Source organism: Rattus rattus, chromosome 7, assembly GCF_011064425.1.
Source record: "Rattus rattus isolate New Zealand chromosome 7, Rrattus_CSIRO_v1, whole genome shotgun sequence".
NCBI classification, from domain to species: domain Eukaryota; kingdom Metazoa; phylum Chordata; class Mammalia; order Rodentia; family Muridae; genus Rattus; species Rattus rattus.
The window spans coordinates 115,033,920-115,048,209 of NC_046160.1; the positions used below are offsets into that span (position 1 = coordinate 115,033,920).

Sequence of the window (14,290 nt, forward strand, 5' to 3'; positions counted from 1 at the left end):
CTATCTATCTATCTATCTATCTATCTATCTATCTATCTATCTATCTATCTATCTATCTACATCTCTCATCTATCTATCTATCTATCTATCATCTATCTATCTACATCTCTCATCTATCTATCTATCATCTATCTATCTATCTATCTATCACCTATCTATCTAGAATCAAATAAACAACAAAAGCAGAAGGAGATTAGAGAGAGAAAAGAGACTAGTGAGGGAGTAGGTGGAGGAAGACCACAGAAAAAGGGTCAGGGGTGAAGATGGTCAGTGTATTTGACATGCTTAAAAATACTTCTACATGAAATTCAACACTAATTTCTCTAACTGCATGTGAACTTATGGCAACAAAAGAAAAAATCTAGGAAAAATCATTATAATGCCAAGAAATAAAACGGAATTATGCATGGAGTGGCACATGCGACTGTTATCATAACGGAAGTCTTCTATGAGAGCTCATGTCTTCTTTTCTGTTTTCTCCCTTGTCACCACCAAGATGATATCTGTGTCTCTTCATGCCTTGCTTTCCTAGGGCCATGAACCCTCCTCTGTCATGAGAGCCCCTCCTCCTCTCCTCCTTCACTGCTAACTCCTGTTTTAGGGCAGAGTCCAAATTTCATCCTCATCAGGGTCTGGGGGAGTTTGTCCCTGGGAAGACCCTGAGGGACATGTCAGGGTTCAGACACATGTGGGTGCGCTAACTACCTCACCATGGAAGAAATCCAACTGCGGTGGAAGTTAGTTTTGACTAGGCAGGAGCAGGGACGTGGGCAAGCCTGGGACAAAGTCTGCTGAAGACCTACTGCCCATCTTGGGTGTTTGCCTCGATCTTCTGAGTTATAGTTGTTCTGTACAAACATCAGGGCAAGTCCTGAGACACCCAACATCATTATTTTCCTGAAAGACTGACAGGCTCAAACTTGATTAAGCCACCTTCGACTCCCCACAGAGCTGCCTGAAGTCTCTCCAGCCTGCATGGTGGCTTCGGAGCCTCTCCCTACCCTGCACTGTTCACTGGCGCTGTCTGCCCTTTCATGTTGAAAACAGTCTCAACCAACTTTGGAATCTGGGAAGGAAAACATAATTTACTGACGAGGAAACCCAAGAGTGTTCGAGACCCAAGGCTGCAAAGTGTTTCTTGGTATTCTGGGTATTTATTTCTCAGGGTGGGCAGTGGCGTCTAGGAAATGCCCCAACTTCTACACAGGAGCAATTTACTTGCTTTGATATTGACTTCCTTTTCTGTCCCGATGAGTGGGCCAGCCTGCGCTTCAGCCCTCATGTAACTTTCATTCTGACACACTAAAGAGTTTTGACCACGTGGGCTTCTCTATGCCTCCGTACAAACTTAAGGCAACTTACTAATTTGAATAGCGCCCAAGAAGAATAAATGTTTTGGGTATAAATATGGCCTGAGTATGTCGCAGGGAATAATTACGTGAAGAAGTTATTTGGCCTGCCTAAATTTCAGATTTACCAAGACAATCTGTATCGAGTTTGGCAACTCTACCCTCTTACAAGGACTCTGTTCAGCTAACCTAGGGGGCGGAGCACCGCTAGTTATTTTGGTATGTGTCAATGACTCCCTACAACTGCAGGGGGCAGTATGATCCTGTGCTGTTGGGCAAGTAGGTGTGGGATTGACATCTTCCAATGCCTCTCTCTACAGGAAAGACGTGCACTAGGAGGTGGTTGGGAAGTCGCCTTATCTGACCGAATTTCGATTACTACGAGAAACACCTTTCCCTTCAAATATGAAGTGAACCAGCAATATTGCCCACTAATCTTACTGCAGGTAATATGAAGTCAAGCCACCTTCCAGCCCAAGTGGTTCAGATACCATATAACACTCAGTAACCCAAGGCACTCTGGCTGTCCAGAGCTGGACTGAGAACTTGGGTTTAGGACGTTTGTCTGAGGGCGCAGACCTACGGACTAAGACGTCAGTGCCAAGCCTCCTGGTTTATCGCTATTCTACACTCAATATCTGGGAAGCAGAGCCAGCTGCTTTGCGTCTGCCCATCAATGGATAGATGGATGAAAGTTACGGTGCATATCTCAATGGAGTTCTATGCAGCTGTAGAGAAAACGGGAATCATGACATTCACAGAAAAAAAAAACACACACACACACACATGGCACTGGAATTAGTGGTTATACTGAGAGAACTAGCTAGGCCAAAAGACAAGTGCCACGTGTTTCCCTTACTCACAAAGCCTAGATGTAAAGGTGCACATATGCATAAGTATGTATGTATGCATGTATGCATGTATGTATGTATGCATACATGTATGTATTTAAAGGTGCACATGTGCATGTATGTATGTATGTATGCATGCATGTATGTATGAATACACCCCACATTCATCCCACCCCCATCCACTTGGCCTTATTCAGCCTTGGGGCACCCCTTGCCTCTGGGGCTCTTTCTCTGCTTCTCGAATTCAGCCTCTCACCCTGTTAGATCCATGATGAAATTCGTCCCTCCTCACACCCTTTTGTTTCATGGCACATGGTTTGTGGCCCCTGCTGGCCCCAGATCCAGCCTCCCCTCAAGGTGGCCCCTTAAGAGGATGTCCCTTGGCTTGTTCATTCCTGTGTGTCTTTGGTGCCTTTTCCTGTGTCCCTTTTCCTACTGTGTCCCTTATCCTAAGACAATTCAGCAGATGTCTGCAATGGAAGTGACAGGGTTGAGAAGATTGTGGAACAAATGACTAGAAGCTGCCCTGGACATCTCCCTCCTGTGATGGTGGCTTATGGGACTTTGCACAGCCAAATTCAGATTTATTAGAACCGCAGCACAGGGGTCCTGCCATGCAGGTTGGGTTACCCTTCCTGTGGCCCCCACCACCACACAATTACCCAGCAGCTGGGTTGACTACTTTCCCTAAGAAGAGCAGACTCTGGGTGGTCACCTCCCAGAGCAGAAGCAGGAAGGGCCTGTTAAAGTGGGCGTGTGGGGCTGATGTCATGTTCAGGGATGGGGGCTGGGAGAGCAGGCCAGAGGCAGCTGCGGCCTCAGTTCCCTTCTCGTTCATGTCCACGACGGCCTTGTGTGATACCTAGAAAAGAAGACGACAGTGTAAGCATTCACTCTTGGTTCCGAGGGTAGAGGACACCTTCCCCAAGCCTTGGACAATGTCTCAGAGCCTGTTCAGACCCCTCGGGTCCAGGCCCCCTAAGAAATAATCCCAACTTATATATGTCACCTTCCTAAGCTGTCTATCCTGACACGAGACGGCCTCAGCCCCATTGAGGAGCTAAGCGCAGACTCAAACCCAGTAGCCACCTCCCGGAGCATTTAAGTACACAGGGCACAGACTTCTTTGAGCTTCACCTACCCTTTGTAAACTCCCTCTGCCTTCTCATCTTAAAAACGGCTTGTGGTCCCCAGCCCCAGAAAAAAAAAAAAAAAAAAAAAAAAAAAAAAAAGGCTTGTGGCCAAAAGCAGGCCCTAATGTGCCGGGTAGAATTGAGCCCCAAGTTGCCCTAAGCACAGAATATTAAAGGTCTCATTTCACAACTTCTTAGCAGGAAAGGACTCTGTGACTTTAAAAGAAGTTGGGAAAATGGTCTTGATGCGTTCTTTCGTCTCCAAACAGGTCTAAGAAAGACAGCTGAGGCAGGCCAGGTCACTGTGGAAAGTTCTCTCAAGTTTGTCATTTTCTTCTTGTCCACCACCCCACACCACACAGGCTTGCATGCACACACTCATACAATACCACTCCCATGCACACACAGCCATTCCTTACACACAAATGCTCAGACACAAGTCCACATCCTTGCTGCCTTGGTTGGGCATTTAGGTCTCCGCTGGTCCCTCCCAAATACAAGACAGAGCCCATTCCTTGTAAGGTCCTAACAAAGACTCCGATGACAGTGGACATCTCCAACCTAAACAGGAGAGCTGAGCTAAGCTCTAGAAAGAGACCGGACCGCTTTCCCTCCTGAGAAAGACTGTCATTTCTGTTAGAGGGCTACAGATGCTCGCCTACTCCACGTGACTTGTGTTGTCTCCCATCAAGAGAGAGAGCATAGCCCTTCCCCACTGCCTGAACAGGAGACCTGCTTTTCGGCAGTGGCTGTGAGCAGCCATTATGTAGGCCTGCGGGGGATGGAAGGGTTAAGAGCCACTGTATAGTTCTCCTGTCTTCCTCTTCTCCTCTCAGAGAGGGATTCTTTTCCTTTAACTTCCAATCCTGGAAGAATTTGTGAGGAACAGATCTGTAGCCAGTGTTAGGAAGCTGCTTCTAGGAGGCACTGTCCGCTAGAGATGGGCCTTGTAGAATGCAGTCCTCTGAGTAAAGCAGCTGCCATCTTTACTAGACCATCCATTTGTGCCTGTAAGTGTCTGTCAGAATAGGGCATGCTGACTGTTGATATCCCTCACAGTTGGAGGGGTGATGAGAGCCATCCAGCCCCTCATCTGAGATTCCATCAGCTCCTCTCAGCTACCTGTACACAATCCTGCTCTATTTATCCATGGGGCAGGGGCTCAGGAAGAGTATATGGTTGAGGAAGGTTGACTGGGGAAGGGCTCTATTGAGGCTGAGTGAAGATTTTTCCATGTAAGCCGATTTAGGGTCACCTAGTCTCCTGCCAGGAACCCTTCACCCACGCCTAAAGAACTTAGCAGCTCCCCACATAAAATCTTACTTTGGTTTGTTCTAGGACCTAAAGGGGAATAGGTAGACATTATTTCTGTCTCCTCTGTGAAGGAATTCTCACAATAAGCCTCTGTTGTGATAATGTACTGTGGTGTAGGGGAGGCTTGTTACCCAGCAATGCTGACCACTACACTGCCTGTTCAGTCTCTATAGCTTTCTAAGCTATCACAAAGACAGAGCTCCTGATGCCCCAAGGTGGATTATTTGGGATAGAAGATGGCTACCCCTCACCTGGCATAATTCTGGCTCTGTGAATGACCTCAAGTGTTCTATGGAACCCTACATTCCTGCTCTGACTAGTGTAGATATAGGGAAGGGGAGATGGAAATGGAGCTGTCCAGGAATAAAAAAATCTGTAAAGACTGTGGTGTCGAAAAGTCGGTCTAGGGAAAGGACTGGGGTCCTTGGTTTTCCAGTGTGCTTCATGTTGGAAGACACCCTCCCCCACCCAAGTTCACATCCCCTTCCTTACCCTGGAGACAGTTTTGTTGAGCTGCCCCATAATTCCTGATAGGTCAGCTTCCACGTCAAAGAGGCTGCTGAGGCCAACGAGGGGCAGGATCTCTTCCAGGTTGTAGGTTGCAGAAACTGAAAACCGTGGCAGGTGCAAATCCAACAGACTACACAGAGAATCAGAGAAGACGCGCTGCGTTGCCTGTGCTCCGGCTGCTAGCCGCCTGAGCAGCCAGAGAGAGCAGGGTACCCCAGCCTTGGGGGATGTTCCGTCTTCCTGTGACGTGATTTGCTCTGGTAGAAGATCCTACTACCTATGCCCACCCAAACCTCCCTCCACATAGACCTCACAGAGACTCATGGCTGGATCTGAAAAGTTTCCTGGCAGACATGATCACCTTCATTACCTCCCCCGTGTTCGTGGAGAGCTTTCTAGGTGCCAGACATTAGCCAGAGTTTCGCAAGGCAACGCTGATTCGGAGTACCCGATACCAGGTTGAGTAAATACCATTTGTGTATCCCACCTCCACGTTTGATTCATCTGCAGGTGCGTCAGGCTCAGTTTCCCCTCTATCTTGCGGGCATTCATTGACCCGGTCCCAGTGCAAGCCGCCATCGCCTGCTCCACCTGCCTGAGCTTTTCTAGAGAACGGCAGAGAGATGCCCGCCCCCTGGTGTTGTTGCAAGCATCTAGAGCAGAGATTCTTAACCTTTGGGCCGCAATCCCTTAAACGAACCTCTATCTCTGAAAATATTTACATAATTCACAACAGTAGCAAAATTACAGTCATGAAGTAGCAACAAAAGTAATTCTTTGGTGGTGGTGGGGGGAAATCACCACAACACGAGGAAGTGTATTAAAGGGTCACAGCATTAGGAAGGTTGAGAACCAGTGACCTAGAGAGGGCGCTGTGGCATCTGAACCTAAAGCCTGAGTATCCGTCCTCACCATCAGATTGTCATGTTCCCTGTGATGAATGTGGAAATGTCTTTTAACTCAGAGTAAAATCTACCCCTTTTCCCTTGAGATTACTATGTTTCCCCCTTATTTATTTGCTAATTGCCAGCGCTCTGTTAATAACCCTTGCTTTTGGGAACAGTCCACTTTTAGACCATTCAGTTCATAGTACATTTATCATAGCCCAGCCCACTGTGGGTGGTTCCATCCCTGGTGGGGTGGTCCTGGGTTCTATAAGAAAAGAGGATGAGCAAGCCTTGGGGAGTGAGCCAGTAAGCAGCATCCCTCCACAGCCTCTGTATCAGCTCCTGAACTCCAGGTTCCAGGAGTCTTGGTCATCTTTAATAACTGTTCTTGTCTTATTTTTTTTGGCAGACTTAAATTGTTATGAAAAAGAAGGAAGTAAGAGGAAAGGACCCCTAGAAGGGATAAAAAGACAGCTTAGAATGCCCTTACATTTTAGTACCAATCTAAGTTCTTTAGATACTGGCTCCGTTGGTCCCTCACACCCCCATGTAGTAGGTAGCATATCTTTATTTTAACAGTTGAGGAAATCTGTGGCCCAAAGACATGAGGAAGACATCAGTGAAGTTGAGGGTGAGATAGTGCCCAAACCCATGAGGAGCTCTTGGGGGTTGCGATGAACAGAATGGCCCCAGTTTTGAGCAAGGACAGGCAGTACCTTGGGACACCTACCTGGGCAGGAACCGCTGGCCCCACCTTCTTAGCGTCTCTGGCTGGAGGGCAGCCTCTACCTGCTGCATCTTCCCAGGGTCAGGGAGGACCAGCAGCAGCAAGGCGGTGCCGCTGTACTCGATCTGGAGCACAGTGCACGATGCCTCCTGGTCATACAGGAACCTATGCATTTCCTTCTGCCGCATCATGGGAATGCGGAGCTGCAGCCTCTGGTCCACGAAGAAGCTCTCCTGCTTCCGAGTCTGGTAGCGATCAAAGGGATGCTTCCACTTGGCTGAGGGTACAAAATACACAGAACCATGAGCACATGGGCAGGACAGCGACTCGGGAAACATCCACAACGTCATGCAGGGTGGGTGACGTCCTCTGGAATGTGTAAGAAGCAGGGCCCAAAGCCAGGAGGCATGAGAGCAAGTCCCAGGGGTAAGTAACCTATGGTTGTGCTGAACTGAGAGAATTTATCTACAAAGCACAGGCAGGGTGGTCCTGCTTTCCTTGCACAAGGCGTTATTTCTATTAAAAAATTTATTATTATTTTATATGTATGAGTGTTTGCGTATGTGTAAGCCTATGCACCATGGACGTGCAGTACCTAAGGAGGCCTGAAGAGGGCACCATGTCCCTTGGGAATGGAGTTATACACAGTTATCATAAATTGCATCCAGGTCCTCTGGAAGAGCAACCAGTGGTCCTAACCACTGATTCCCCCAAAGCACTGTCTCTTAAGTCACCAGGAATGAATAAGGATCGTGCGTTTCTTAGTAAGGTAGTAGGCACGAAATGATTGAAGCACCCTAATTTCCAGAGCCATAAGGGTGTGAGCTGGGATCAGCAGCCTGATTTGGAAGGCACAGTTCGGGTTTGGTGGGAATGTGACCGTAAACCCTCTCTGACCAGATGCCTCAGTGTCTGTAAAGAGCTTCAAGCTGGCATGGTGGCCCACACCTGCAATGTCAGCCCTCAGGAAGCGGAGGCAAGAGAAGCCATCTCGGCAGCCTGCCCCGCCCCCTCTCTCTAATCCAGGCTGATATCAACTTGTAAATATTCCTGCCTCGACCTCCAAAATGCTAGAAGTGGAGGGATGTGCCTCCACACTAAAGTAGAAACCCCCTTTCTGGGAAGTCGATGCAGGCCAGGGTCTCCATTAAGAGTTTTGTGGTCTCGGTTCGGTCCCAAGCTCCGAAAAAAAAAACCAAAAAAAAAAAAAAAAAAAAAAGTTTTGTGGTCCATACCTACACCATCCCTCTGAGCTGTCTTTTATCTTTTGCTACTTCCACAGGGGAAACAAGGGTAGGGGAACTGTCTTATCCACAGGTGGCAGGCCCTTTACTTGCAGAGAGGGCCATATTCCTGTCTGAGAAGTCTCACCTTTGAAGAAGACATAGTTCAAGAGAACCATAAGGGTGTCACGACCGAACTCCGGGAGACAGCCCACCACCTGCCCGTAGGTCTGCTTCCTCACTAGGTCGTTGATCTGCTGCCCTGTGGCAGCTGCTTCCGTGAAATTGGCGGAAAAAGCCAGGGCTCCATACAGCTCCTTGGCACTGTCCAGAAAGCGTTGCTGAGGCTTTAGCTGCCTGTCTAGGAACAGAGAGTGCCCCAGTTTCAGTTCCAGTTTGGGGCTGGGCAGGTCAAGCGTGTGCAGGAGGCTCTGGAAGCCCCGGTGGATGTCAGCTGCTGGGGTCTCTGTGAGGTTGAAGCCCAAGCTTTGCAGAATTTGAGCCTGGGTGTCAGCATGTGCCCCCAGAGAGAGCAGAGCCACGGTGCTGGAGAGGCTCACGGGGGAGAAGAGGATGTTCCCTGGTATTTCCTCTGCTAGTTGCTTGTATAGACGCAAAGCAAAATTAGTAATGGTGGGTGTGACTTTGTGATAGGTGGGTGCTGGCTCCAGGGACTGGTGGCTGGCTGGTCGAGGTGCCCCTAGACTCTTATCTCCATGGGCAGAAGATGGCTGACAATGGACAGGAAGCAGGAGCTCAGCTATCAGCAGACACAGCCACACTGGCCCCATTGTCTGAAAAGAAGATGAGGAACACATTGTTCTCCTTGGAAGAGGACACCATCACCCCCTGATCTTACATTAAAGCCACCATCCACACCTGATCCCTCCCTGCAGAGAACAAGGAAAAGTGTGTGTGTGTGTGTGTGTGTGTCTGTGTGTGTGTGTGTTTGTTTGTGCGCATGCACGCGAGTGCAACCGGAATTCCAGTTGGAAAAATAGGTCCTGCAGTTCACCCTTTCTCCATTTACCTTCTCTCCTCCTTACCTTCCTCGTCCTCCACTCCCTTCCCCTTCCCTCTCTCTTCCTTCCCTCCCTCCTCCTTCCTCCCTCCTCCCTGTATTTCCCCCACCCTCCCTTGTTCTCCTCTCCCTCTTTCCCATATTCATTCTCTTCTCTTGCCCCATACGTCTTTCTTCTCCCCCTTTCCTTCTATCTTATTCTTATGCTTTTTCCACATTCTTCTGGACCCAGTTGTTTTTGCAATCATATATGATATCTGAGGCTTCGTTGGGCCTAAAGGTGTGACCCCGACTATCTTGTGCGTTAAAGAAATTAACACAACCCCAAGATTCTCTGCGTTTAGGGCAGTGGTTCTCAACCTTCCTGATGCTGTGACCTTAATACAGTTCATGTGGTGGTGACCCTCAACCACAAAATTATTTCGTTGCTGCTTCATAACTGTAATCTTGCTACTGCTGTGAGCTGCATTGTAAATGCTTGGTATTCAGGATATCTGATATGTGATCTCCCGCCAAACCCGTGGTTGCGACCCATAGGTTGAGAACCATAGGCTTAGGGAGGGCGTGGTTGAGGGACTCGCCAGTGTTTGTCTCGGCAGATGCTTATGTGACTGCAGGCTAAGAGGCATACTAGGGGACAAAGTTTTATACAAGCACAGAGGATGTTGGGCCCTGAGGGTGACTATGGAATAGTGCAGTCAGTTGCAAGAAGGACGGTGGTGTTCAATGCCTCTTTCAGGCCCCAAGGGGAGAGACCTGCACCCTGAAGCGAGCATTAGCCTGGATCAATCAAGCCCACAGAGATGAAGGCAGCCTCTGAAGGAGGAGGAAGTAACAGGACAGAAGGTTCCTGGAAGGAGAACTGAAAGGGGGATGGGCTCTGTCTCCACACCTCTACTGCCTAAAAACCACCTACTGTGTGCAATGGTAAAACTGCCTGTGTGTAAGGATGCAGGGGCTTTGAAAACATCTGTTACTAATTGTGTTTTACCTACCACAAATTCATATGCCTATCTCCCAGCACCTCGACCCTCATAATGGTGCTTTGCTTATAAATGGAAACATTACAGATATAATTAAGTAAGATGGGACCATTAAAGTGGGGCCCATATGACTAGTGCCCCTGAAAGAAGGGACTTTGGTTTCTGAGAAGTAGCCGGGGAGGACTGTGGGGAAGACACAGGCAGAGATGAGACCCTAGTGCAAACCACACAATTCTGAAGGTTATAGCAACCAGGGGTCAGGGAAGGGCCTGGTATAGGTTCGTCTGCACTGTCTCGGAAGGGCACAGCCATCGCTTTGATTGCAGTCTTGGACTTCCAGTTTCCAGACGTACAGGCAAAGAGCATCTGTTTAAACCCCTGCTCCTGTGTGCAGAGACAGCCCCCTTCATGCAAATGTCAAGTGTCTTATATTTTAATTTAAGTTATGGGATGCGCCAGAATAGCCATTGGTTACCTTGGCAGGGTTCAAGGTGCTTTGAAAGGTGGGAGTAAAAAAAGCAGAGTCGTGAATGCAATGGTGGGGGGCAGAGCCTTCAGTGTCGACAAAGCAGGGCTCACCCCACTTCCCTCCACTTCCTTCTTTTCTCTTAGAGGTGTTCCCCATCCCTACAACACTGCAGAGGACTTACTGCCCTGGCCCCTGCATCCCAGAGTCTTCTGGACCCTGATACCGTCCCGATCCCTTCACACCAACCTCTCTACCTTTTAGTTATACAGCGGCTACACGCTGGTTTTTCTAGTTTGTCCTGAAAGCATCCACAACACCTTCTGTGTTGGCCTTTGGCTCTGTGTGACCTGCTGGAGTGAAGGGAGGGGAGAGGCAGATGGAACACCGCCCCCTGGTGCCCAACCAGATTACAGGCGCCACCTGCTGGCTAAAGTAAGGCTGGTATCAACTGAAGTCACGTCCTCCTCCAGCACCGGCTCCACGTACGGGGCTTAAGGAGAATTTTGTGTGCTTTAGACTTTCCTTACAAAAAAAAAAAACAGAGGAAGATGTTGAATAATTGGTCCGCCCTGGTAAAGTAAGGGCAGAAAATGTGAGGGCGCCATTTGCGATCATCGATCTTAGCACCTTCCTGACCCTGCTACACCCCAAGGTGATTCGCAGAAGGATGTGTTTTCCAAGGAAGACTGAACTGTAGCTAGGGGATCCTGGCTTGAACTAGGACTCTGCAGTTACTTGCTGTGTGAACTGTCTCTGCAATTCAGGGCCTCCTTCTGCAAAATCCAAATGGCAATGCTACCCTTCTCAGGATTTATGAAGTCCATCTTGCAGAGCACCAGCTCATGAGAAATACAGTCCAGAAGATTTTGTCCCTGTTTCTACCGAGAATGGGTGCACTGGAAATTTAAGTGTGCTTAACTCTGCTCCCAGGCAGATTCTCAGAGAAAATGCAGAATCCTGTTCCTGAGTTATAACCTTCTTGTTTCTCAGTGTTTGTTTAAGTGCCGGGGACTTCGGGCACATTGCATCATTGCTGCACACGGAGTTATTTACAAATGTGTGGGGAGGGCATAGGTGAGCATAGCATTCTGGGTAATCAATGATTATATTACTGCTGCTTCCTGCCTGCCACTCAAACATCTGGAAGCTATTGAAATGCCAAGAGTTAGTCTTCCTTGAATGCTGGGACAGTTTGCTGTCTTTCTGTTTAAACAAATGCTCCTGAGACCCTCAAGTCACAGACACCCTTAGACCAGCTGTGTGCACAGGGAAATTGCGGCTTAGAATTGGCGAGGCTCAGTGCCAGACCTGGGCTTCTGTGCAGAGGCCTGTTGCCATAACTTAGTTTCTGATAAAGGTGCCACTTAGCTTCTAGCTGGTTTTAGGTTGGCAGTTCATAGGTCAAGATTCCCTATGGCTGAAATTTCCAGAGACGATTCCTGAAAACCTGAAGCTCTAGCTTCAAGATTCAGAGGCAGGACTTGCTGCCCCTGTTTCTACCTCTAAAGCTGATGGATAGATAAACAGATAGACAGACAGACATATAGACAGACAGATAATGGCCCACCTTCATTTTGGGTACAGGGCATACTCACAGAGAAGCCACCCAGGTGGGCCCAGCTCCACAGTCTCGTACGGCCTCCTGCTCACAGGATCATAGTGTTTGAACACCACAGCAGCCTGGTCGATACTCGTCAGGTCGATTCCTGGAACTGACAGGAAGGCAAATAGGACAAATGGGACATTTTTTTCGAAGAGTGTGACCTGGCTGCTGGTCCCACAAACAAGCAAGCGACTTGTGTTTCACAGCCCCATTCTGTCTGCGGGTGTTGTGTTGTGACATTGGTGGTGATGGGGTTTGGGGAGTGTTGGAGATGCTGACATGTGAATGGAGGCTTTGTAGGAGTCAGCAACCCTAGCTGTGAGACCTTGAGGAAAGTGTGGCCCCCATACTTCACAGAGAGAAGCGTCACTCCAGGTGGCTTGCCTGCGAGTCACTCTGGGCTGTTGCCACCATGCCACCAAGCACCCCATCACTTTCCAGACACTTTTCATAAGTATAATCTGCGTAGAGTGCAGAAGGTGCTGGAACGAAGGTTGGTGAGTGTTGAAAGACTAGGTAGTGGGCACTGGAGCTATGGCTCAGAGGTAGAAAGCACGAACTGCTTTATCAAAGGATCGGAGTTCTGTTCCCAGCACTCACATCTGCCTGTAACTCCAGCTCCAGGAGATCTGGCATCCTTCTCTGGACTCTCAGAGGACTTGTGTTCACGTTAACACACACACACACACAGTCACAGCCACATACATGTACACACATGTGTGTTCACACATAGTCATATACATGTGCACACACACATACATACACATGTACACACTCAGACATTTAAACACATACACACACATAGCCACATGCATGTACACACATGTGTGTCCACACGCAGTCACATACATGTGCACACACATACACATGTGTGTGATCGAGCACACACACATATGTACACATACATTCACACAGACTCTCCAACACATACTCACATACACACATAGCCACACACGTGTACGCACATGTTTGTCCACACACAGTCACATACATGTGCGCGCGCGCACACACACACACACACACACACACACACACACACACACACACCTGATGCTAAGCTTTATTTTGTTTAAGAGACTGTTGCTCCCAGATGGGACGGAGTGACTTTGTATTTTTGTTGGTGAGTGTCTGTGGGTGGGGGATGCTGCGTTCATGTGGAAAGCAGAGGGCAGACCCAGAGGTGTCATTCTTCAGAGGCCATCATCCACCTGATGATGAAGCAGGGTCTCACACTGGGCCCTGGGGTTCACGGATTGGACGATGCTGGCTGCCTATGGAGCCCCAGGGATCCACCCGTGTCTGCCTCCCCAATGAGATTGCAAGCCCATGTCACCACATCTAGCATTGTATGTGCATGCTGGGAATCTAAGACATGTCCTCAGATCACAGGGCCACACCCTACTAACTCAGCGACACTCTCCAGCCCCTTCGTAAGCCTTTTTTATCTCGATGAGAATAACTAATAACATTTTAACATTAGAAAGTAGAATTCTTAAATTCTACACGCAAATATCATCAGCGAGGAGCACTTTAAAAGGATAAAGTATTCAAGGAGCTTGCTCCTGTGGGAAGGAGGAGCCTGTATTTCTCCCACACTCTCCTTGATCCACTGGACACAGCTTTTCCCTGGAGCAGCATTTGGAAACAGCTGGTAACTTTTGGCTCTTCTCCTCATCTTGAATATCCCTCCAGAGCTTTTCTCTCGGGAGAGAGCTGGAGACGCGCTCAAAACTGCTGCCACGCAGAACCTGCAAACAGCTGACTGGGTGAAGGCACTTGTATCAGGTCTGGTTACCTGGATTTTGAACAGGGAAACTGAGAATGGAAATTTGCTATCGATTGCTTTCCCATTGTGGCTGTATGGAGGGTCCTGTGGTGGAGCAGAAGACACACACGGTACTGGAGAGATGGAGTTAGGCCTGAATTGTGGGGAGGAGAGGCCAGGTGCCCATGCTCCCTCCCCTGGGACCAGGCACTGGTGTCCCCTCACCGGAGCTCCTTATGAGGACTCTGATACTGTCCTCTTCAGCCAAGCCCAGGGACCACACGCTGTGACAATAAAGCTTTGCTCCCTGCTACACCACCATGGGACCACTAGAAAGGCCCCTTCCTCCTTCCAAGACCCAGCTTCCTGTTCTGTAAGGGCCAAATGCCTTTGTTTTGCAGGTTGCTCTCAGAGTGGAGATGACACACATGATGTGCCCAATGCATGTGCCCTCC

General features: G+C 48.8%; 1 protein-coding gene across 1 annotated transcript; it reads right to left on the bottom strand.

Annotated features, from left to right (window-relative positions):
• Positions 1 to 2,763: 2,763 nt before the first annotated feature.
• Positions 2,764 to 12,165, bottom strand: LOC116905871 (serpin A11). Its single transcript, XM_032908860.1, has 5 exons — positions 12,063 to 12,165; positions 8,143 to 8,788; positions 6,775 to 7,048; positions 5,140 to 5,287; positions 2,764 to 3,062 (listed from the first exon to the last, which is right to left on the bottom strand). Exons 2-5 carry the CDS (start codon positions 8,783 to 8,785, stop codon positions 2,859 to 2,861), a joined length of 1,269 nt encoding a protein of 422 aa, XP_032764751.1. The 5' UTR covers positions 8,786 to 8,788; positions 12,063 to 12,165; the 3' UTR covers positions 2,764 to 2,858.
• Between the last annotated feature and the right edge of the window lie 2,125 nt (positions 12,166 to 14,290).